The 24601-nt window shown below is 39.0% G+C and overlaps 1 protein-coding gene across 11 annotated transcripts in view; it reads left to right on the top strand.

Annotated features, from left to right (window-relative positions):
- Positions 1–24601, top strand: part of BLTP1 (bridge-like lipid transfer protein family member 1) — a 206545-nt gene that overhangs the window by 7768 nt on the left and 174176 nt on the right. For 10 of the 11 annotated variants that reach the window (XM_072625207.1, XM_072625201.1, XM_072625203.1 and 7 more), the window contains 2 exons: positions 20138–20257; positions 22796–22912. In XM_072625207.1, the coding sequence (XP_072481308.1) occupies positions 20146–20257; positions 22796–22912 (229 nt within the window). In that variant the 5' untranslated portion in view covers positions 20138–20145. Of the gene's footprint in view, positions 1–19304; positions 19395–20137; positions 20258–22795; positions 22913–24601 lie in introns of those variants that run through there. The other variant, XM_072625198.1, reaches the window with a different exon arrangement.

The following is a 24601-nucleotide window of genomic DNA, read 5'->3' as shown; positions in this document are numbered from 1 at the left end:
CATATTTGTTTGCATGCTATCTCCTCCATTAAAAACTGTGTGCTCCATGATGGTAGGACCTTTTTTTGGTGGTGGTGTTGGTGGTACTTTATTTGTATCTTCCCAGTGCTTAGCACAGTACCTGGTGCATGGTAGGTGTTAATTTGTTGACTTGACTTGGCCAGAGAAGAGGAGTTAAAGATCATGGTCAGGGGTTTCAGGCCCAGAATGGTGTTCCGTGCCATCCCTACCATAGACTAGAGGAACGTCTTCTCTGGAGTCTGTTCATCTGATTGCTGACTACCTGTCCCAGAAGACTATTTCACTTTTTTAAAGACCTTCATTGATGTTTGCTTAGTCCCTTCAGAAGCAGTAGGCTCTCGTTGTCCTTATTTTGAATCAAAATTGCTTCCTCTGTAAATTCCACCTGTTGGTTCTAGTTCTGCCCTCTTGAGCCAAGCAGACTAGGTGAATTTCTTTTTGAAGGGGGGATTGGATTGAAAAAATTATTAGCTTTTCTTTTTTTAATATGAATTTTCTATTCTCCTTTTATTTCCAGAAATTTTTTTATTATTGCAAACATGAAAGTTGGCAACAAACATGAATGTTTCCCCATGCAGTTAAGGGTAAAGAGGACTAGTTATAAAAGTTATTTTTCACTATTAGCTTTTTGAAGTATTATTTCAGCTTTAACCTGCAGTGTTGTTAGTTGCAGCATTCCAGTGTTTATCTGTATCTCTTTCTGGTCTGCAGTGATTCATTGGCACTCTTTTCTTTTCTTCCTTTTTAATAGCATTGTCATTATTTACTTTGTGCTTCGCTTCTCCTCCGTTTCTCCCTTGCACACCCCACACATATCCAGTCTGTTGTCAGCTCTTGTGTGCATCTCCTTAGCTTCTCTGACACAGACCTGTGGTCCTTTGGTGGCCCTGGCTCCCGTCATGACTGAGCTCACAATCAGGATAGGGCTCCTTTCCTTGGAGATTCCCACCCATCTACTCTTTAGATTTTGTTTGCACCTAGTCACTTAGGTGAGGACCAAGACAGTATGCCTTAACTTGTCTTGTATCCCTAGAATCCAGAGCAGCACCTGGCATATGGTAAGAGCTTAATAAATGCTTGTTGACCAATTTAGAAGGTAAAGGCTGACAAGACAGACTCAGACATGGCTCTTTCTGAAAATGCATGTCTCCGTTTGCACCTCTGGTCCATCACCTCTGCCTTTTGTGGTTGTTAGTGTTCAGCCAATGAGATCACATGAGAGAACTCATGGAGGGCTCTGTCTAAATCATGGCTATTAGTAGCTGCTATTATTAAGTCTTTCACAGTTGTTTTCCTTTGCAAAGCTAAAGTCATTCGACAAACCAAGTATTTATTAGGCAGTGTATAAATTGTTCGGCTTCTGCTCATTTCGTTCTTCATCCATTCATACAAGCCCTCCCAGGTTTCTCAGAATCTGCCCTGTTGCTATTTCTTTTGGCACAATAATATTCCATTATGCTCAGATGCCCTCATTGGTTCGACCATTTTCCCTATCCTGGGCACTTCTTTTTGTTTCCCATTCTTTGCTGTCACAGAAAGTGCTACTGTGGTCTTGTAAACATGAATCTTTTGTTTCTGACTTTGATAAACTCTTTGAAGGGGAGTTGTGGTTTTGCTAGATCAGAGGGTATGCACGTTTAGTGACTTTCTGGGTGTAGTTAGAAATTGTTTTTCACAATGGTTGAACCATTTCAGCTTCACCAACAGTGTATTAGTGTGCTCTTTCCCCAACCCTTCCATTCATTGTCATTTTCCTATTTTTGTCATCTTTGCCAGTTTGATGAGTGTGAAGTGGAGGCAGAAAGTTGTTTTCTTTTGCTTTTGTCTTATTATTGATGTGGAACATTTTTGCATATGTCTTTACTGCTTCACTCTGTTCTTTTGATATCTACCTGTTCATATGCTTTAACCGTTTATTCACTAGGGAATGATGCTTGATTTTATATATATGTATTAATACTCTGTGTATCTTCTTGTATCACTTCTTTATCAGAGAAATTTGCTGCAAATATTTTTTCTTTTGTTAACTGTTTTCCTCCATTGATTTATTTGTCAAAAGCTTTCCAATTTTATTGCAATCCAAGTTGTCCAATTTTTCTCCTGTCTTCTCTCTTGCTTGTTCAGTAAAGAACTCTTCTTGTATCTGTGGTAGTGAGATTTATCGCTTTCCTTCCTCCCAGTTTGTTGGTGATATGACCTCTTGGTCCTGGGTCCACTTGGAGTTTATTGTGGCTATAATGTGAGATTCTGGTCTAAACCAGAGATTCTCAACTTTGAGTCCATGAACTTAAAGGATCTCTGGTTAGATTTCAGGAGACCTGGGAATGGAAGGAAAAAATTTACTTCTTTATTTTCACTAAAAATTTGTATTTCTTTTATTTTTTTAAAAGATATCCTGAGAAGGGATCTACAGTGTTCACCAGATTGCTAAAGAGGTCCAGAACACAACAACAGTTAAGGGCCTTTGGTCTAAATCTAATTTTGACCAGGCTCCCACTTTTCCAAGAGATTTTGTTTGTTTTTTGCCAAATAGTCCTGATTCTGAGTTTTGCTTCTAATCTCTTCACTGATCAACTTTTTTTTTTTTTAAGTGGTAGCAGGTAGTTTTGATGGTTAATGCTTTGTAATATAGTTTGGATTCATCTGCTTGCCCAATTTTTTTTTTCATGATTTCCCTTGAGATTCTTGGCCTTAACTTTTTCACCAGATGAATTTTGTAATTTTTTTGTTGTTCTATAAAGTAACCAAAGGTAGCTTGATTGGTATGGCATTGAATATATAAATTAAGTAGTAGAACCTTTTTTTAATATAGGCTGTTGGCATGGCCCAGCCATAAGCAATTAATTTTTACATATAGTACTGTTCCTGGAGTCAGGAATACCTGAGTTCAAATTCTGCTTCAGACACTTATTAGCTGTGTGATCCTAGGTGTACTTTAACTTTAGTCTGCCTCAGTTTCCTCAGCTGTAAAATGATAATCCTAATGGTAATCATAGCAGCCACATCCCAGAGTTGTGAGGATCAAGTGGGATAATAGTTATAAAATGCTTATATAGTATCTGATTCATAGTAGGTGGTTAATAAATTAATTTATCCATCCTTCCTTCAGTTTGGTAAAGAGTAGTTCTTATGCTTGTCTTGGTTCTATGTCTAGTTTTCTAGATATTTAATACATTCTGTCATTATTTTGAATAGAATTTCTTTTTTCTTTATTTTACTGTTGGTTTTTGTTCAGAATGTAGAGAAATGACAATATAATAATATTATTACAAATAAATAAAATAAATTATAAATAAAATAGTGATTTTGAGAGGAAGAGAACAAGCATTTATATACTTCCTACTGTGTGCCAGACCCTGTGTAATGTGTTTTACAAATATTGTCTCTTTGTGGGGGGGGGACTCATTTTTGAAAAGTTACTTTAATTAAATGATTGTTTCATTTTATTCTTAAGTTGCATCTCTTATAAGTTGAGAATTATTGAAGTAAACTGAAGTAAGAAGGGATGAGAGAAGATTGGAAGACCTGTCATCCTTTGGTGAAATTAATCCGCAAAGCATACTGTACCATACAGATACATTGGAAATAGCTTTGTTCTACAGAGCCCTTCTTTGTAATGGTATTTTTAAAATGCTGATTATTTTCTGAACACTTGCCTTAATGGAATTTCTGGATGCCTTAATGACCTAGAACTCGAGATTTGTTAAGGCACATCTATTTTTGTTTTAATAGAAAGTGCAGCTGATTTGTCATCCCCAAACCTGGTCTGTTTTGCCAAGGATTGTGACGACATCGCTCCCCCCAGACTCTCCATCTCCTGACTGAATGTGACCTGGCTCTCCCCTACATTAGCAGCTCACTATCACCCCTCCTTGCCTCCCTGGCTCCCCTCAAATCTCAGCTAAAGTCCTCTCTTCTGTGAGGAGCCACTGCCTCTACTTTACCTCTCTGTCTTTTGTGCACATGGTTGTTTGCATGTTGAGTCCTTTAGAATGCTGGGCACATGTTGTAGGTGCTTAATAAATGCTTGCTGATTTGATTAAGCCGTGAAAGATCCAGATTAGGATCCAGAGAGGCATGATGGTTCATTCAGAATCATGGACCTTTCATGGCAGAGCTGGGAGTATGATGCAGTCTAGGAGATCCTACTTGATTAAGAACTCTTTGAGATACCTTTGTTCAGATTTTTAAAAAGCAGCAACCACTACTGTTTTGTGAATTTACACTCTGAAATAGATGTTAATGTATTTATAATTTAAGAATATGTATGAAGGTACAAATTATTAGGGGCTATCCCTATTATGTTTTGAAAGTTCAAAATTAATGTTATACATATTTTGAGTTGGTCCCAGATGAAAATTTCAGAGAGATTAATCTACTTTATTAGGTCATCTCTTTGACTGTCGTTTGGCTTTTCTCCTGGGCAGTGGTTGACATCTTTTTATCTTTTTTTAGTAGATGGAGTTTAAAAATCTTTGTTACATGCCCCAGAGATTTCCCTTCCTCCCCAGGCAAGGTGTGCAATCATTTAATGTGCAGTGACCAGATTTTCTAGAAAACCTCATTTGGTTATGCTGCTTTAGCCTTTCCTTTTTAAATAAGCCATGTTGAAGTTGGTTTTTCTTTCTCCTTCCTTATGATTTCTAGTTGTTTTCATGAGTAGCAGTCAGATCCTGGTGCTTTAGCCAAAAGATAAATTTTATTTTCTAATCTTATCATTCGATTTAACTACCTCAGTGCTTTGCAAGTAAATCCTAGGTGTTCCATAGGATTTGTATATTAATCATTTTGCAGCTACTTGAAATAAAACTTGATTGAAGATTGGCTAATTTTTCTATTATAAGTTCTATAACCCCACCACATTTATTACCATTACAGTTATGGGCTCTATGTGATGAAACCATTTCTGTCTTGCAAAACAAAGCTGTAGTATTCAAAACTATTTGGTATTGACTAGGTAAGCAATGATTGTCGTAACCTTTTGTTTGATAAATTGATGTTACTGACAGCTGGAATAAAGTCTACCTATCTGGTTAAAGCTGCTGGGAAAACCCTGAATGAGAAATGAGGCCCACACCAGCACCTTTCTCTTACACCATGTACCACAATAAATTTCAGGTTGATTAATGATCTAAATAGAAAAGACAACATCGTACAAGTGTGAGAGGTGACAGAAGAAGAAAGTGGCCCAAGGGGTATCCTGCCTAGTTCTCTCTGTGGGAGGGATAGAGGTAAGCTGTCAATCAGTTGGCGTTTATTAAGTGCTGTGTGCCAGTCACTGGTTTAAATGCAGGGATACACATACAAAGAAGGACTTCAGATCACCCCAGTCATGGATTTGAGTCTGCTTTTGACAGATAGTTCTCTGTAACAGATTCCATTGCTGCCTGTGTCATGGGTACCACCCTCTGTTCCCAGTTGGCTCTTCTCTGTGGAAATGAAATCGCTGCTTATTCGTTGAGCTTGTAACTTACACGGTCACACTAGCGAAGCTGAGTTACGTTCCCACTCTGCTTGTTGTTTCTTGTCTCGTTTTTCAAAAATTTTTTAAACATTTTAATTTAAAGTTTTGAGTCCCAGATTCTTTCCCTTTTCCCTCCTCGCTGTCCCCGATTCAGTAAGCAGTGATGTAGAGGTTATACGTGCGCAGTTATGTAAAGCGCATTGAGGCTTAGCCATTTTGTACACGAAGACTCAAAGAAAAGAAAAATGAAGGTGAGCAAAGAACAGCCAGCTTCAGTCTGCATTCAGTCAGTATCAGTTCTCTCTCTGGAGGTGGCTAGTCGGCTTCGGGATTGTCTTGGATCATCGTGTTGCTGAGAAGAGCTAGGTCGTTCACAATTCTTCATCAAACAAACAGTTTGGCTGTTACTATGTACTTGTGCTATGTACCAGATTCTCCTGGTTCTGTTCATTTTACTACACATCAGTGCGTGGAAGTCGTTCCAGATTTTTCAGAAATCATCCTGCTAGTCATTTCTTAAAGCACAATAACATTCCATTACAATCCTATACCACGGCTTATTTAGCCATTCTCCAACTGATGGGCCTCCCTTTGATTTCCAATTCTTAGCTACCACAGAAAAGAGCTGCTATGAATATTTTTGTACAAATACATCTTTTTCCCTGTTTGAGGGGGGTGTCTTTGGGATGTTGACCCTCATGCTCACTGTTTCTTAACCTCAAATATCTCAACATCCCTCTGCATGTACACCCAAATCTAGAGATTTCAAGGAGTGCTAGAATCAGCTTTTATTGCTATAACTTGATCAGGCAGTAGAATGTATTTAAGCCCAGGAGGTCAGGGACTGTCTTATCTTAAATTTTTTTTTTTTAAAGAAACCTGTATCCTCAGGGCCTGGCATATGGGGGTTAAATGCTTATTGATTGATTATTTTTAGACCACCTTTTTTTCCAGCATAGAGCACATAAACATTAAAAGTTGTAAAGTCTTATTCGCATCTATAAAACAATGCTAATATATTAAAATCTCATTTTATTTCATTTTTAAAGTTTCAATAACAGTAGTAACCAGAAATAAGCTTTATCTACAGTTCTGGCCTTTTCTAAGATGCAAACTCCCTCACATCTGCTAAGAATACATCTTCATTTGTGTGTCCGTTGGCACCTCAAACTCAGCATGTCCAAAATTGTTCTTCCTTATGATTTCATCGCTATCTGTGGCTGGCATAAACCTTTCCTCCAGTCTCATATTAGAAACTTCAGTGTTTAACCATTTTTTCACCTCTTTTCTCCTTCTCCAATTTGTTGCCAGTTTAATTAAATTCAGCAATCATTTGTTAAAGGCCCAGTGTGTAGAAGGAAGTGTACTTGGGATAGGGAGTGACAAATACAAAACTGAAATTCTTGCCCTTAAGGAGCTGCCATTTTTAGGGGGCTATGCAATCTGTCTATAGTTAAGTAAATGCACGATGATTTGAGGAGGAAGACTACTAATTCAATTAGGCAGCCAGTGTGTGTGCCAAACACTTTGCTAGATAATCCTGCTCTACAGGAGTTTATATTCTCAATGGAGAGACAAGAAATACATGTGAAAATATACAAGAATAAATACAAAATAAATACATGGTAGTTTGGGGGGAGGATACATGCCTTTGGGTGAACCAGGAAAGTCTTTTATATAGAAAGTGGCATTTGAGCAGTGTCTTGAAGGAAAAGAGGGATTCTGCAAGTGGGAGGTGAGGAGCAAATGTTCTCTACCTGCACTTCTTAAACTGTGAATGGCTACCCTATATGGGTTTGTTATCCACAGTTTAAGAAGTGCTGAAAGGGTCACGAGTGGAAAAAGTTTGAGAAGCCCTGGTCTAGACATGGTGGACGGCCATTGCAGAAGCACTAGGTGAAGACCTGAGAGGAGGCCAGTCTAGCTACACATAAAGAGAGGAAGGGGAATGTCATAGGATGAGGCAAGAACGTTAGGTTGGAGCTGGGGTGTGAGGATCTGGAGATGCCCCTCACAAGAGTCTCTGTTCTGTCCTACAGGCAGTAGTGTCGGAGCTTGCTGGACAGCTCCTCAGTTTCCAATTTGGGGCAACCACAAAAAGAAACTAGAAGTCCTTTTGTCAATATCGATCTTTTTTTCCCCCTCTTTCCTTTGATTTCTTTGGGGCATAAAACTGGTAGTAGTAATACAGCTGAGTCAAAAAGTCCTAGTTCAGTAACTTTGAGGGCATGGTTCCACATTGTTTTCCAGAGTGATCGGACCATTTCACCGCTCCAACAATTTGTCATTTTCCCTTTTGTCATTTTTGCCAGTTTAATGGCAAAGAAACCCATCGTTTTTGGTGGGTTTGAAGTGGAACTTTAAGGTTGCTTTAATTTGTATTTTTCTAATTATTTATAGCATTTTTTCATGACTTTTGTTAAATTTCTTTTGTCCATTTATCTATTGGGATACCATTCACAATGTAATTATTTGGTTTGTGTCCTTATATTTGCCCTTTTATATCAGCATACCATTGCATGTCGTATGTACCAATATACACAGAAATCAGAATTCTTTAGAAGCTGTAGTGGCAGAAATAATCCTGGTCAGTGACGCTTTGGTGAGCCAGCCATAAAGAGGGAGATACATGGTCACCGAGGGTATTTGCTCATGTGATGGAGATCCAGTGCAGAGCCTATATTGAGGAGGGATCACCTGTGTGTAGTGGGCTCTTCCAGAATGCTCTTGTTTTGGGATGACATTGTGTTCTTTGCACCAAGCCCCAAAGATGTTCACAGCCTCTTAGAAAAGATTTGTACTTACTCAAAAGGATTTGGTATGTCTCTCCACACAGAAAAGAATCAAATGGATCAAGAATGTCAGCGTACATTTGAATGGGCCCCCTCTAGTGTCTGTCTGTCAGTCTGTAAATCTGAGAACATAATAAATGGAAGGGAACTGAGCTCAGGAGTTGGAAAGGAGACAGCAGACTGACTTGTTTTCAGGAAGTTGCAGAGCTCATTTATTGTCCCCAAGCTTCTCATGAAAGCAGCATCCCATCTTTTCAATACGAGCATTTTACTGATTCTGCTGCATGGCAGCAAGATGTGGACACCACTGCCTCCTAATAGCTAAAGTCATCTGTCACAAAGAGACCCATAGAGAACTGTGTGGTGGTGTGAGGAGTGAGGATCTGTGGATAAGAATAGGAGTGAGGTCACTGTCGAAGGATTGTGTGACAGGACAAGAAGATGGATTGGTCTTGTGGCAAAGGGCATGCCAGCTGGACAGTCAGAGTAGTCAGAGTATTTCACTGTTACCCTTGCAGTGATGGAAGAAATTGAGGAAGGGTTAGCAGGTTTTATCTCCCTAGTAGAATGTCCACTTGAGTGCAAAGAATGCATTGTTTTTGTATGAACCTGGGTGACTGGAACGACTGTGTTGCGTTTGATAGAAATTGGGGAATTAAGAAGAGGAGAAGCTTTGGAGAAAGTTGAGTTCTGTTTTGGACACTTTGATGTTTCTGTAGGACATCCTGTTGGACATGTTTGGTGATGTGGGACTGGATCTCAGGAGAGAGGCTGAGGCTGGAGTTGTCTGCATAGGGGTGATGGTTGAATCCCGGGAGATAGATGAGATGACTGAGAGAGTATGGAGAGAAAGAAGACAAGAGGACCTAGGACAGAAATCGTAAGATGGTGACCTGACAGAAGGGACTGAGAAGTGGGGGCAGGATGAGGAGGAAAACAATCCAAATGGAGCATCTTGAAGAAAACCTTGGCAGGAGAGAGGGTCGTGGTGAAGGATGAGGATATCTTTATGAATCCTTCAAAGTTCGTTGTCCATCTGGGAGAGAGAGAAAACCCAGATTGTAGGGTTTGAGAATTGAATGGAGGTGGAAAGTGGAGGAAAAGGATGTTGACAGCTGGTGCTTTGTTGTCCGTCTGGCTCAATCTCTGTCTCCTGCTCAGCTTGGGGCCCGGCTTGTTCATTTACACTGTCTGGGGTAATTGACATTTTTCATTTGCGTTATGGGTCAAGCTCTTTTCAGTGATTCTCCATTTCTTCCAGGAAATGGTGCCATATTCCAAGGCTCGATGCAACCCAGAGGAGACTCTGGAGGACCTCACCATTCTGTGCTAGAGCTCTTAGATATCTCTTTTAGTGGCAAACATATATCTTCCTGTTTTGTGCCTTATGTCTTTTGTTCTATCTTTCAAGGAATCTTGAATAGCTTTCCTGTTTAGATATAAGGCATCTTATTGGAAGAGAGCCTTGATGTAGGTACTTTGTTCTACTAAATCGAATGCTTTTTCAGAATCAACAAAGAAGCACAGTGGGGTCTTGTTTTCTTTACATCTCTGTCATTTGTGCAGTAGTAAAGATGTGATCCATTGTTCCCAGCTGCTTGCGAAGGCCTCCTTGTTCCCTCTTACGTTGTTTGTAAAAGCTTCCTTGTTTTCTATTACTGAAGACAACCTTACTTTGTATAATGAGAGCACATAAAGATTCTGTATATGTGGCAAGTATTTATTTAAGTTGATAGTGATGTTCTTGGTTGCCTTTTTTCAGTTTTATTTTCAAAAATGTATGTTGGTTATTACCTGGTAAAATACTTAGGCGTTGATTTATTGATGGATTATTTATTGGTTTGGCATTTTAAGAATTTAGTTTTTCAGTTTCTGTGTAATTCTGTGCAGTCCTTTAATAATAGAATGTTAGACTTGGAAGACAATTGCTTGGCTTGATCAAATCCCTCGTTTTCTGGATGAGGAAGGTGTTGTCCAGAGGCAGCGATGTGCATGGTCGTGCCACACCAGAGGCCAGGTTTGCTTGAGTCTCAGTCTAATGCTCTTATTCCATGCCCTTTTTGAAAAACAGGTTTTTAGTGGCATCTTCTGCTTGTACTTTGCCTGCATGCCCCCTGCATTTCCTCTGCCTCTGCCTCTCCCAGTCATTCCTTATAACAAAAAATGGTTTTTAAAGGGGATTGAGGAGAAAAAAGTCAGCAAAACCCATTAGTATATTAAATTCCTCTGGTATCATCTTTAGCACTCCACGCCCATGCGCCTCCACATGCACATGGGGGCTGCGGAAAGCATCTTTTTGGGGGGCAAACTAACTCTTAATTTCATGGCGTTCAATTTCAGTTTGTGGTTGTTCTGTTTACCTTGTTGTAGTCATTGTTGTAGTCATTTTATAGATTGTTTTCCTGACTATCTATCTTCTTTTGCATCCATTCATGGAAATCTCTTCGTGCTTCCCTGTATTCATCATGTTCATTTTTTTCTTACAGAGCCATAATTTTCCATCACATTCTTGTACCACAGTTTGTTTATTCCCTAATTGATGGAAGTGGCTTCTGCTTTGTTTGCAGTTTTGCAGCCACAGAAAATGCTGTTCTAAGTAATTTAGTGTATGTGGAGCCGTTATTTCTGTCCTTGACTTTTACTGGAGTATATAGCAGTGAAATCTCTGGTCAGAAGAGTACGGACATCTTGGCCACTTGCTGTCTAGGCTGGTGCCTGTTTGTAGCTTTGTCAGAAACGTGTCTAAATATGCCTGTCTTCCCACAGCCCCTCCAGCACTGACTGCTGTCTGTTGCTTTCTTGCCAATTGGCAGAGCCTGAGGTAAAACTTCAGTTTTGATTTGCATTTCGGAGCATTCTCTCAAATGGTCCTTAATAACTTGTATTTTTTCTTTTGAGAACTCTTTGTTCAAACCCTTTGACAGCATCTTTACGCTGGGTCTTGGCTCTGGGTCTTAAATATTGTTTGCTAGTTGTGCCTGTTCAGTCTCAGACCCTTATCAAAGACATCTGATACATTTTCTTCACAGTTGATTATTTTTTTCCTTATCCTAGATGCATCAATTTTGTTGGTAGAAACTTTTCAATTTAATATAATCAAAATTATGTATTTATTCTTCTGTAATTGCCTTATTTGATTAAGAATTCTTCCTGTCCCTGTTGATGTGAAGGGGATGACCTTCAGATACCACATCGTATATCAATTTTGAATTGATTGTGAAGTTAGAGGTTAATCTAAGCCTGACTTCTTTCAGGCTGCTTTCTGGTTTTCTCAGCAGCTTGTATCACACAAGGAGTTCTCCCTTAGATAATTCATGTTTGGGGTTAATTGAACACTGAGTTACTGAGCTCGCTTTTTTTTATTCTTCCTTGTCTTCACAGTTTCATTGACCTTCTTTACTCGTTTTTAGCCAGTACACTTAGTTTTCATGATTGCTGCTTTAAAACATCATTTGAGGTCTGGAAGTACTATTTCCCTTTCCTTCCTACCATATTTTTTAATTATTTCCCTTGATAATCTAAATATTTGGTCTAGCTTTGTAAAGAATCCTTTGGATTTTTGATTGGTAAAGCATTAACTCTATAAATTAACTTCAGTAGTATTGATGTTTTTTTTAATTGGCAGGGCCCAGTGATAAACACTGAATGTTTCTCCAGCTATTGAAGTTAGTCAGTCAATAGCAAGCTTTTATTAAATGCTTACTATGTGCCAGGCACTGTGCTAAAAACCGGGGATATAAGGAAAGGCAAAAAACAAAAAGAAACCAAAAAACCAAAACAAACCCAGTTTCTGCTCTTGGAGTTCACAGTCTAATGGTAGGGACAGTAGCTACATAGAAACAAAATACAATTTATGAGAAATTGGACATAATCAGCCAAGGTAAGTCATTAGAATTTAGGGGAGCTTGGGAAAAGCTTCTTGTACAATGTCTGATTTTAGGTGATACCAGATCACAGAATACGTAGGTGGGGAGGATGGTATAGGAAAGCTGGAAAGGTAGGAGGAAATCAGGTTTTGAAGGACTTAGAATGCAGAACCGAAGATTTTCCATTTCCACTGGAGTTTACTGAATAGAGAACTAGCCTAGTCAGACCTGTGCTGGCAGGCTACTGCTGTTCAGGTTTGAGAGGCAGAAGTAGGGGATGAGAGCAGCAGGAAGAAGGGCCGCTGAGCTCCTGTAACACAGTCCCATAAAGATCTGGAAAATATGTTCAACGGACTCTTGATTGGGAAATCCAAGGGGTAAAAATCCTAGTGAGTTCATTTTTCAGCCCAGGTCAGTCAGCATAGGGAGAAAGAGAGGTCTAGGGGCTGGTCAGGAGCACACTGTGCCAGACACCAAACATTATATTGCACAGGGACTGAAAGAGGACCAGATTGTACATCAAGGGAATCCCCAGGGCCATGAGGCAGGAAGAGGTCTTGGGGGTCCCTGAACTAAGGCAGCAGCCAGGTTGCAGCAGAGGGTGCTATCTGGCAGCCCTATTACTCACTCCAGAGTTCCAGATTACAGGATCAGAGCATACCAAGCAGGGCACCTGTGCGTAGGCGGGGCAGAGAGCAGTGAGCCCAGTTGTAGTGCCGTGTACCGAGGAACAAAAGCACATAGCACCTGTGTGACTCTGGTGTTATAGCCTCCAGTTCAGGCTGAAGCTTGCAGTGGAACCATGATAGGAATCCCATACCAAACGAGAGCTTGTGGTTTGGTTCTCTGAATCAACAGAGCTTCCCAGGTGACTAGTAGTGGCTAAGTCTAGCAACAGCTGACTGAAACATACAACCAAGGTCAGAATGACCTGAACTTAGGTTAGGAACTTGTAGAGCATGGACTGCAGGGCAGGCAGCAGGCTTTGTCCATATCATACAACTTTGGGAACCTGAACCCTGAAAGCTTGCAGGTCCCCCATCCTGAGCTGATCCTGAGATCCTGGAATAGCACAAAGCTCAGCCCAGGCAGAGTGCAGCCCTGACTTAAAGTCTAGATTCAAGAAGCAGGCTGGAAGAATGAGCAAATGAACCAAAAGAATCCCATTTTAAAGAGCTGTCATGGCAACTGGGATACAAAGCAGGGTAAAAAACAAAATGAAAAAACATAAACCCGGAAGAAGAGCATGATTCCAAAGTATCTATAAGCAAAGCCATAAAGGAAAATGCAGTTTGGGTCCAGGCCTAACCAGAATTCCCAGAAGAGATATGAAGCAAGAGTTTAAAAAAAAAACAACAACCTTAAAAACCAAAAAATGGGACAAGAAATGAGAGCCATGAAAGGAAGCTGTGGCAAGAGAGCTGACCCAGGAAGATAACTCTGAAATAGAATTGAGCAAATAGAAGCCAATGACTCCATGAGACATCAGAATTTTAAAAGTCAGTTTAAAAAGTCAAAAGCTTAAAAATAGAAGAAAATGTAAAATATCTCATAGCAAAAAATAATTGACCTGGAAACCATAAAGGGAAGATAATTTAAGAATCATTGTATTATGAGACCTTATGACTAACCGAGGAGCCTAGACATCATCTTTCAAGAAATTATGAGAGAAAACTGCTGTAAAAATGGAAAGAAGCTCTTAAATGAAAATTACCAATAATATTGTAGCCCAAATTCAGATCTTCTTGATAGTATAGCCTGAATTCAGAGCTCCCAGACCAAAGCAAAAATCCTACAAGTACCCAGAAAGAATCAGGATCACACAAGATTTAGTAGCAGTGGAGAGCTTGAATAATATGCTCCTACAAAAGGCAAAAAGATGTAGGTTCACAACCAAGAGGGATTTATCCAACAAAACACTATAATCCTGCAGGGGAAAAAATGGAAATATGAAATATATGAAAGAGAAGACTTCTAAGCATTACTGATGAAAAAGCTAGAGCTAAGTAGGAAATTTGACATGAACACAGGAGCCAAGAGAAGTATAAAATGCATAAAAATACATACATGAAGAAATGATAGATGTGGGCCCCTCAGAACTTTATCATCATTAGGTATCATAAAGGTAATCTAATTAGAGAGAGGACTTGGGAATAATTCTCTTATGTTTCGATAATCTTTTTTTTTCTTTTTTTAAATGATTTGTTTTCAGTTTTCTACAATCACTTGCATATATCTTAGATTATTTTCCTCTCTCCCTCCCCCTTCCATGATGGCATGCAATCTTATATAGGTTCTACACTTATATTCTTATTAAATACATTTTCACCTCATGTTGCCTAGATGAATTAAAATGAATGAGAGAAACCATGAAAACAAGACAAAACATAACACAAGAGAAAATGGTCTGCTTCATTCTGCGACCTAGTTCCATAGTTCTTTCTGTGGATGGGGAAGGCATTTTGCCTCAAGAGTCCATTGGGAATTTTTGAGGTCCTTGCATTGCTGTGAAGGGCTAAGTGTACCAGAAAAATTCCTTGCATACTGTGGTTGTTGCTGTGTACAAGGTTCTCCTGCTCCTTTCACTCAGCATCAGTTCATGTAAGTCCTTCTAGGCCTCTCTAAAGTCTTCCTGTTCATCATTTCTTATAGCACAACAGTATTCCATTACAGTCATATACTACAGCTTGTTCAGCCATTCCTCAGTTGATGGGCGTTCCCTTGATTTCCAGTTCTTGGGCACCACAAAGAGAGCTGCTATAAATATTTTTGTACGTGTGGGACCCTTTCCCATTTCTGTGGTCTCTTTAGGATTTTTTGATAATCTTAAAAGAAGAATGGAAAGGGAGGAGTAAGGAAGAGAGTATTCTCTGTGATAAAATTATCTCACATAAACATAGTACAAGTAGAAGTCTATATAACGAGGAGGGCTGGAGAGAGTCTCATCTGAACCTCATTCTTGTCTGAACTGGTCAAAGGAGGGAAGAATACATAGGCACACAGTTGAGTACAGAATAGATTTGGCTCAACAGGAACACAGGAGGGAAAGGGGGATAAAGTCTCTGCATATATGGGACAACATCTAAATTCTTAAAGGAAAAATAAAATGAGTAACAGGGAGAAAGAGTAAAACTGTAATAATGGGGAATCTTACTTGACCGCTTCAGACTTAGATCAGTCTAACAACAACAGAAAAGTAAACAAAAAAGAAACTAAGGATCTGAATAGAATTCACAAAGTTAGATACATAGACCTTTAGAGAATATTGAATGGTAATCAAAAGAAGTACCTCTGTTTCTCAACTCTGCATGTCACTTTTACAAAAATTGACCATATATCAGGGCTTTTAAAATCCCACAAATGCAGAAAAGCAGAGCTATAAATGTACCTTTTACTGATCATGATATAATAAAAATTTATTCAATAAAGGGTCTTTGAAGGAAAGATTAAAAATTAATTGAAAACTAAATCATAAAGAATGGGTGGGTCAAAATCATGAAAATAGTAATTTCACTAAAAATAAGGACAATGATAAGACAACATGCCAGGATTTGGGACGCAGCCAAAGTGCTACTTTGGAGAAGTTCTGTCTCTAAATGTTGCCATCAGTAAAAAAGAGAAAGCAGATTTATTGGATGTGCATTAAAAACAACAAAAGCTAGAAAAGGTTGCCAAATGCGATTGTGCTGTAAGAAATGATGAAAGGGATCACTTCAGAAAAATCTAGGAAAACTTGCATGAATTGAGGCAAAGCGAAGTGAGCAAAACAAGGAGAGCATTTTATAGCAACAGCAACATTGAGACAATTGTGAAAACGTTAGGAATTCTGGTGAGCAAACTAAGCACAGTTGCAGAAGACTCATGATGAAACATGGTGCTCAACTGCAGATGGAAGGCTGATGGAATGAGTGCAGTCATTTTTGGATGTGGCTAATATGGGAATTTTCCTTTTGCTTGACTATACGTATTTGCAACGTAAATCTTGTTTTTTCAGTAAATGGAAGAGGGAGAGAAAGAACATTTGTACTGGGAAATAACAGAATTGCATTTTAAAAAGTAAAAAAATGAAATTGTATTTTAAAAAATAGCCCAGGCTTGAAGTGATAAGACCCTGCTCCAGGATGGTGGCAGTGTTAGAGGAGAGAAGGGTGCTGTGGATGTGAGAGTTGTTTTCAAGGGTAGAGATGACAGGATGTGACAACTGATTGGATATTGGAAGTGAAAGAGGTTGAGAACATGACACGTAGGTTGTAAACTGGGATGAGGGAAGGGCCCTAGAAAGCGATAGAAAATTTAGAAGGAAGAGTGTTTTTTGGGGGGAAAGATGATGATTCAGTTTTGGACATGTTGAGTTTAAGATGTCAGTTGGGCATTTGAGATACCACAAAATTAGAGGTTAGGGCTGGATAAGTAGATCTGAGAATCATCTGCATAGAGATGATAATCAATTCCATAGGTTCTAATGGGATCTCCAGGCAAAATATGATATCACTTGCTTGTCATCACCATGATACATCAGACTGCAACAGAGTTCTGTCCTTTATAAGCATTTGAAAATGCCACTAGCAGTTAACCCACTCACTCAGACTTTTAATCACCCACAGGTACAGACCTGAAACAAAGTGAGAAAAGAAACAAAGACTTCTGGCTTGAATTAAGCAAAAAGCTGCAGCATGGGAGGTGCCCCCACCAAGAGACCCCTGACTTCAGAGCAGATGGTAGCAATCTCTCCCTTAGAGGGTAAAACAAGAAAGCTCAGTTGGTAGTCATTGTACATCACATAGACCCCAGTGACCTAGTGGTCGTCCTACCTGCCTTGAGCTGAAAAATGAGGTTCCTTATTATGTTGTCAAAGGTAATAATTATCAAAAGTAAAGCTAGACTGGTTCATATAGTTCATAGAAAGACCTGCTTAAGTTTGTCTTCATCAGAACCAATTATAATGACAGATAGGATGAATACATCATCACCGGGATGACAGCATTGTGCGTCAGAAATCTGAGACTTGTATTGCCAAGCTGGAAAGGGTAGAAGCTAAGCAGTTTGCTACCAGACTGAGCTAGATATATAGGGGCAGAAGAAGAGGCCCAAGCAGAGAATGCTATGATTACTGGTTGTGACCTAAATGAAGAGGATTCTGTAAAGGAGGCTGAGGAATGGGAGAGGAGATGGTAGCAAAGACAGTGTCAGGCTGCAGAGTCAAGTGTGATGAGGACTGAACCATGTGATGGCTGAGGGGCCGCTCAAGTTGTTCTTCATTTCTTTGAGGAGCATTTTGTAATTGAATCTTTACAAGTTTTGAGTGTGCTTGTAGATTGATTCCCAGGTACTTTTTTTAGTAATGAATTTTTATTTATTTTCAACGAAAATTTTCTTTCTAGTATTTCCTTCTAGATTTTGTTATTATTACATAGATACGATGTTGTTTTCTGGGTTTATTTTGTAGCCTGCAACTTTACTGTAGCTATTCATTGTTTCAGTTATTTTATTTTGTGATTTCTTAGACTTTTCTAATTAAATCATCTTGTCATCAGCAAATAGGAATAAATTTGACTCCTCTTTACCTTTTACCTTTAACTTATTTTCCTTATTGCTATTGGTGGCATTTCTAGAACTATGTAAAAAGAAACCATCAGTGGAAAAGTTATACACCTGAAGTATAATTAACCCTAATAGCAGAGAGGATTAACAAACTGAAAATGGCTTTTAAAAATGATAAAGCCAGCAAATAAATGCCAAATAGATGCAGAAGAGGTCATCTGGAAAACAAGAGAGATAGAGAAATCAAAAACCAAAAAGACTAGAAAACTTATAAACAAACCTATAAACAATTTATAAATCTCCAGGTAATTAGGTTTAAAAAAAAGAGGTCAGAAAATCAACAAAATGAGGTGAACTCATAGCAAAAGTAGAAGAAATAAAAAGAATTACCAGAACATCTTGTATTAAGTATATGTCAACAAAACTTGGAACAGGAAAGAAATGGAAATTTACCTTGAAAATATACAATATTCCACCTAACAGAACACTAAATAAAAATCTTAATCTGACCTCAATAAAGGAAATAAAAATACCTGTAAAGGAACTACCAAAGGAAGGAAGGGAACATGGCCAGATGTATTTACAAGAGAGTTTTATCAACTTTTAAAGAACAACTAACACCTGTAGTATGCAAATTCTCAGAAATTGAGGAAGTACTCATGTGGGATCGAGTTTTGATAACTAAGCTAGGGAAGGGTAAAACAGTGATTGAGAACTTTAAGCCAAAATCATTAAGGAGTAATGATTCAAAAATTTTAAATAAAATCTTGACAAAAGAATATGGTAGTCAATTTTTAAAAAATGATTTATTATGACCAAGTTGGATTTGTACCAGTGATGTGAGGATGTTTTATTTTGAGAAAATAACCAACCTAATCATGTTAAAAACAACATCCCAAACTATATATGATTATCCAAATAAATGCAGAAAAGAGCCTTTGACAAAGCACAACAGTCATTGATGCTAAAAACTCTTTTAAGTATAGGAACTTATCAAGCTTTTTCTGTGTACAAAACACTGTGCTAGGAGCCAGAAAGGTACAAGATTTAATTAAGATGGCAAACTTGCCCTGATAGGACTTGTATCGAACGAGGTACATAAGGTCCCAACAAAGATAAGATAATAATACAAGATAACTACACTAGAGAATTGTAAAATAGAAGTGCTCTGGTGGTTCAAAGGGGAATGCCATTACTTAGAGGGTTTGGAATGGGAACGTGGCCAGATGAGCTAGAGAGGGTGACATTTGAGTTGGCCTTTAAAAGGTGGGTGGGAATTCAGCAAGTAAAGGAAGGGTAGGGAGGGGGAGAACATTTCAGGCATGACAAACGTGGGAAGCCTAAGTGTAATAGCATGAAAACCTGTTTGGGTGGCAGGGGGTTAGTCATTTTAGTGAGAGGCTGGAGTGTATGAAGGAGAGTAGTAATAGATTAGGCTAGAATAATGGTAGGGTGCCAGGCAGAGGAGTTAAGAATCAGGGATTAGCTTTTAATAAGCTGTTACTATTAGAGTAACATTCATACAGTGCTTTATAAAGTACCACCATTAGATCATCACAACAGTCCTGTCAGGTAGATAGTATAATTGTTATTATTTCTGTTTTATAGGTTAAAGATGTTCTAAGGCTCAGAGACATTCAGTAACTTGTCCAAGGTCACAGATGTAGCATCTGATGGAGCCAAGACTCCCCCCAGAATTCGGACACCAAGGCCAGTGTTTTTCCCACCACGTTAATCTTCCTCTCAAAGATACTAAAAACAAGTATTTTGAATTCTGTATCTTGATCCACCACTAGTTTAACTAGCTAATCCATGTCAAGTCCGTTTGTCTCAGATTACATCAGAATCCCTTTTTGCCCAAAGATCTCAAAGCACCCTTTAAATTTCTCCCCAAACAATCGTTCCTATTTGGCAGCTATTCTTTTGGACTTAATTTAATTTTATTACTAATTAACAAAACTGGGTGATTTATTTTATTAGCTATTTTGGTTCACCTAGCATAGTACTTTACTTGTAGTAGCCTTAGTAGCTTAATAAATGTTTTTTGAATTGCTTTTAGTAGGATTAAAAACACTTGGCTTTATGAAGCATCCTGTGACAATTTCTTAATGCTGCTGATCACGCTGTCATCTAACTTGTCATCCTGCTTTGTGGCTTTGTAAGAGAGTCGTCTTAATGACTGAACAGAACATGTTTTGTGGAAGTTGACACAGCATTTGCCTAAGGCTATATTTAAATTAAGATTGTGTTTGTGGGTTTAGCAGTAGTAATACTGCCTGTGTATAGACAGTCTACTTTCTTTTCTTTCATTTAGAACCTTTATAATATTCACATAGTATTCATGAAGAAAAACAAAATGTGATCAAATATAATTGTCTGTTTTTTTCTTCCATGACTTCACTGACAGCTTTAGTCATTGTGTTACTAAACTGTAAAACTTTGAAATCCTTTAGCCCTATAGATGCTGATTCTCACCATGGATCAAAGGAAAAATGATAGCTTTGTCCCAAGTATCACCCAGTTGGAAGATTTTCTAACAGAGCATAACTCCAATGTAGTATGGCTTCTTGTTGGTGAGTGAAACTTGTTCTGTTTTCCATGTTTTCGGTGCGTTGTTAAATGCAGGGAACACATATGCTCAGGTGTTGTCATTTTTCTCTTAGCTAAATCATTGCTTGAGGAAACGTACTTTAATTCTTTTTTCATTATGCCTCTTCTGAGCAGACTAGCTGACTCCAGGAGTGCTCACGGGTGGTTCTGAGAGAGGGGGTGGAAGAGACTCTGCCAGGTCCTGTCTTACTGCCCCCATTAAACTGTGAGGGTAGACTGATAATACCAGAAAGTTACCCAAGTTTTTCTTTGCAATCAGCACTTAAATCCACAAATACAATTCATGGAAGACCAATGAGTAGTTCTTCATGACTGTTTCTTTAGAGCAAGAAACGAATATGGCAAAATATCTGAGCGACTTTTAATTTGGGAAAAATTTAAATTAGATTTGGATTTGGGGCTAAAAACATTGAAGTGGAACCTTCTAGATTAGTGACTAGAATAGCTGGCATTTAAATAGTATTTTCCCTGACTCAGGACCTGGCTAGGTCAAAAATTGATACTGGGTGTCTATAGATACAGTAATGTGCTTCCCTCTGATGATGTATAATATGCTACTCACTGTCCCCATAAGGCATTCATACAACGTTTATGTACAATAGATGCGTGTAGTTAGTATGACACTGCAGGTTATCATACTTACCAGTGTATCTGTCATGATCATCCCATATTGGTTCTGTAAAAGCATAATCTTAGGCTGTACAGTGTCAGAGGAGCTGTAAATATTCTTAATGCAATACCATTTAATAGACTGATAATCAGATCAGTATCACCATTGCTATGGTGAGACAGTCTACCACCCTTTGGCTCTAATCATAATCCCTATGAATCCACTCCTCTCCCTCATACTTCAGTCAGTCAGTCAGTAAACATTAAGCACCTATTATGTGCTAGGCACTGTGGATATAAATACAAATTAAAACAGACATCCCCTTCCCTCAGGGAGCTTCGAGTCTAACGGAGTAAAGACAGTATAAAAATGGAGGCTTAAAAGGTGGAGGTAAGGGTAAGGCAGGGGTGTGAGGGGAAATGGGGAGAAAAACCCTCCAGGAACAGGGGCAGAGGGGACTGAGGACATAGGAACATCAGACAGACTCAATCTCACAGGAGAATGAGATTTTCCTTGATGCAGAAGTTGAAAGAAGTGTAAAAGCAGCTTGGCCTGTGGGAAATGGGGAGAAAAATCCTCATCAGTCAGTCAGTAAATGTTTAAAAAGTACCTCCTGTCTGGCAGGCACTATACAAAGAAAGTCAATAAAAAATGGTCTCTGACCTCAAGGAGCTCATAATCTAATAACATAAATAATAATGATAGTAAAATTATCATCATAATCATGTAAAATTTTACATTAAGATGTAAAAACCATCCTTAGCTTGTGAGCCATAAAAAAAAAATGGCAGGAAAGTTTGGCCCACACATCATCATTCGCTGACCCTGGCGTGCACATGCATGTGTGTATGTGCGTGCGTGCATGTGCACGTATGTGTGTGTTCATGCTTTGTTGCCAAAGACCATGCCATCAGAGAAATAATGACATGACTTGCACTTGACTTTGTTTCGAGTGAGGGAGGGCTGCGCAGGTCACCAGCCTCGCTTCTCCTTCAGAGCCATCTGAATCCAGTGACCAGATATTCATCAGGATGACTGGAGATGGCCCAGGATGAGGCAATTGGGGTTACGTGACTTACCCAAGGTCACACAACTAGTGAGTGTCAAGTGTCTGAGGTGAGATCTGAACTCAGGTCCTCCTGACTCCTGCACTGGTGCTCTATCCACTGCACCACTTAGCTGCCCTCACCCTGGCCTAGATGGCTGCTGAAATCCCTCTCCAGTGATAAAATTCTGTGATGTTGTGCTTCAAGACGTCACAAATAAGAGTATGAACTATATTTTCATGGAAGGAGTAGTCACATTAGAACCCCACTTTCACTGCCTTGTTCTATGACATTTCATTAAAAGTAGGTTATTAGCTAATTACAAAACTTGGAGTACAAGGCAACCTATATTTAATATAGGTAAGTTTTTAATTAGGCTGAAGTTGCTCTTGTTTCTGGCCATTTGGTGGTACAGCCTGTTGATTAAATATCATGAGAAGTTTCTTTTTTTGTTTAATGGTGGCAGCCTACTTAGGAGAAACTGTTTGGGATTGATGCAGGGATCTCGGTGTGTGGCTGCACAGAGGTAACCAGGGCAGAAGCAGCTGGGCAAGAAAAGGAAAGTGAGGCTGTGAGAGAAGACATTGCCCAAGGCTGCTCTCAGCCTTTTGTTTTTCCTGAGTAATCTTTGAAGGAAAGGGAAAGAAAAATAGAAGCCAGAGTCACCACGTGGTTCAGATGTCCCAGTTATTAAATTACATGCAAAAGATGACCACAGCAAAATTAATTGAATTGCTATTCTTTTAAATAGCTTCTTTTTTTTAATTAACTCTTTAATTGCCATGTACAGTTGAAGGTAATTTAAACCAAAACACATGAAAATCTTGTGCATTTTTTCTTCACAGCTACAATTTTGTCCTGTGGATGGATTATATATCTCACTTATTACAATTCCCGGAATGTTGGACTTATTTTAACATTAGTTCTCAACAGATGGTACAAGAATGGCTACATCCACATTGGTAAGTCCTTGAATTGTCGTCTACTTCTGTGACTCTTGGCAAGTCAGTTACTTCCCATGGCCCCCCTTTTCTCATCTGTAGAGTGAAGGGCTTGGCCTTGGCTGCCCCATCTCACTTTAAATCTTTGATTCCTCAGTCTGTTCCTTCTACTCTTTCCCCAACTCAAAGTATATTTGATAAAACCATACTTCTTTCTGTTTGTTTTGAAATTATACTTACTTTTCATAGGGGTCGGACTACTTCCTTGGACTTATTCATACACAGCACACTTTTTAGTGGTAGTCATCCATCCCTCAGCTTCTAGATAATTCACTGGGGTAGAGCCACTTAAGGTTCATCCCTCCTCCTGTTATTATGATTTGTTGTCCTTGAGAGAATGATAGAGAAGCAGGCAGTGGGACCGCTAGACAGTGGCAGGCTAAGACCATGAGCAAATAGCATCTAGTAGAAGAGATTAGGGTGGATGTTTGTTTTCAAATTGAGAGAATCTCTGGATGATTGTGGAAGTGGTCCGAGTAGGTCTTCAGGATGTAAGGATTGAAAGCCTGCTCTCTGGGCACTGATTAACAAAGGAAAAGGTGCTCATTCTGTGGCTAATACAACTAAAAAACTTCCAAATTGTGTTTTAGAACAGAGAAGCCAGGACTGAGTCTAGGTTTGGTGAGAGAATAAAGAGCCCCTATAGAGAATCAGCAGAAACATAATCTGGCAGAGCTGTTTTCTTGAAAATTTAAATCTTTTGTCCTTTGGAAAAACTTTTTTTTAAATTGCTCTTCTAGATCTAGAAATTAAAGTGGTCATGATTGAGTCAATTTTTTATTTTTTAAAAATACTTTTAGTTCATACATTTTATTATAAAGATTTTCTGTTTTAATGACAACTTCAGAAAAATTAAATCTCTCTATACTATATTCACTGTGTAGTAAAAATTATTTTAATCCAGTGTTTAAAGTTTTTATGGGAGGAGGGGGTGGTTCTTAACCGCCCTGTTTTTTCCTAGTTAAAATCTTGGGTCACCTTTTCTTTTCGGTGTAACTCAAAGCCCTAATCTGGTGCCTCTGGTCTCAGAGTGCATGCCGGTGGAGCTCAGGTTCTCAGCAGCGGCTGCCATGCTGGAAAGGTTTGTGTAGGTCTGAATCAGCCTCGTTAGGAAAGATTGCTCAGCAGGTCGGTGCCTGTTGAATGAAGGCCCCTCTCCCAGACCAGATCTAAGCTGGTGCTCTGAATACTTACCCAAAGAAATCATGGATGGATGAGGCATGAAAGTTAGTGACGGTCTCTGTCTTAAGGGAAAAAAATGGAGAAGCATATCCTCAGTCCTAAATGATTGACTCAGTGAGCCTCACTAAGGTTTTGCTAATTCTGCATTTGAAATAATTCTAGTCTCCACTGTAATTTCCTGTGCATAATTTGTATAGAAAATAAAGATGATGATGATTATGAGCAGCAGTTGGAAGTGATGAGAAGCAGTCCGAGGGAGCAACACGTCCTCACCATCATTTAAATAGACATGAGTGCGCAGCGTTGTGCTGTAACTGGGAAGGGCACTGTTATCTGGGTGATACAGCTCGAGAGCACGAAAGGACATTAGGAATCATCTTGTCCGACTCTGCATCTACATTACAGATGTAGAAACTGAGGTTCCGGGGTTTGACGTGACATACATGGCCCCAGTCATTCATGGAGTTA

This window comes from Notamacropus eugenii, chromosome 7, assembly GCF_028372415.1.
Source record: "Notamacropus eugenii isolate mMacEug1 chromosome 7, mMacEug1.pri_v2, whole genome shotgun sequence".
Lineage (NCBI taxonomy): Eukaryota > Metazoa > Chordata > Mammalia > Diprotodontia > Macropodidae > Notamacropus > Notamacropus eugenii.
The sequence above is the reverse complement of the archived record's forward strand: the minus strand, read 5'-3'. Positions and strand labels throughout refer to the sequence as shown.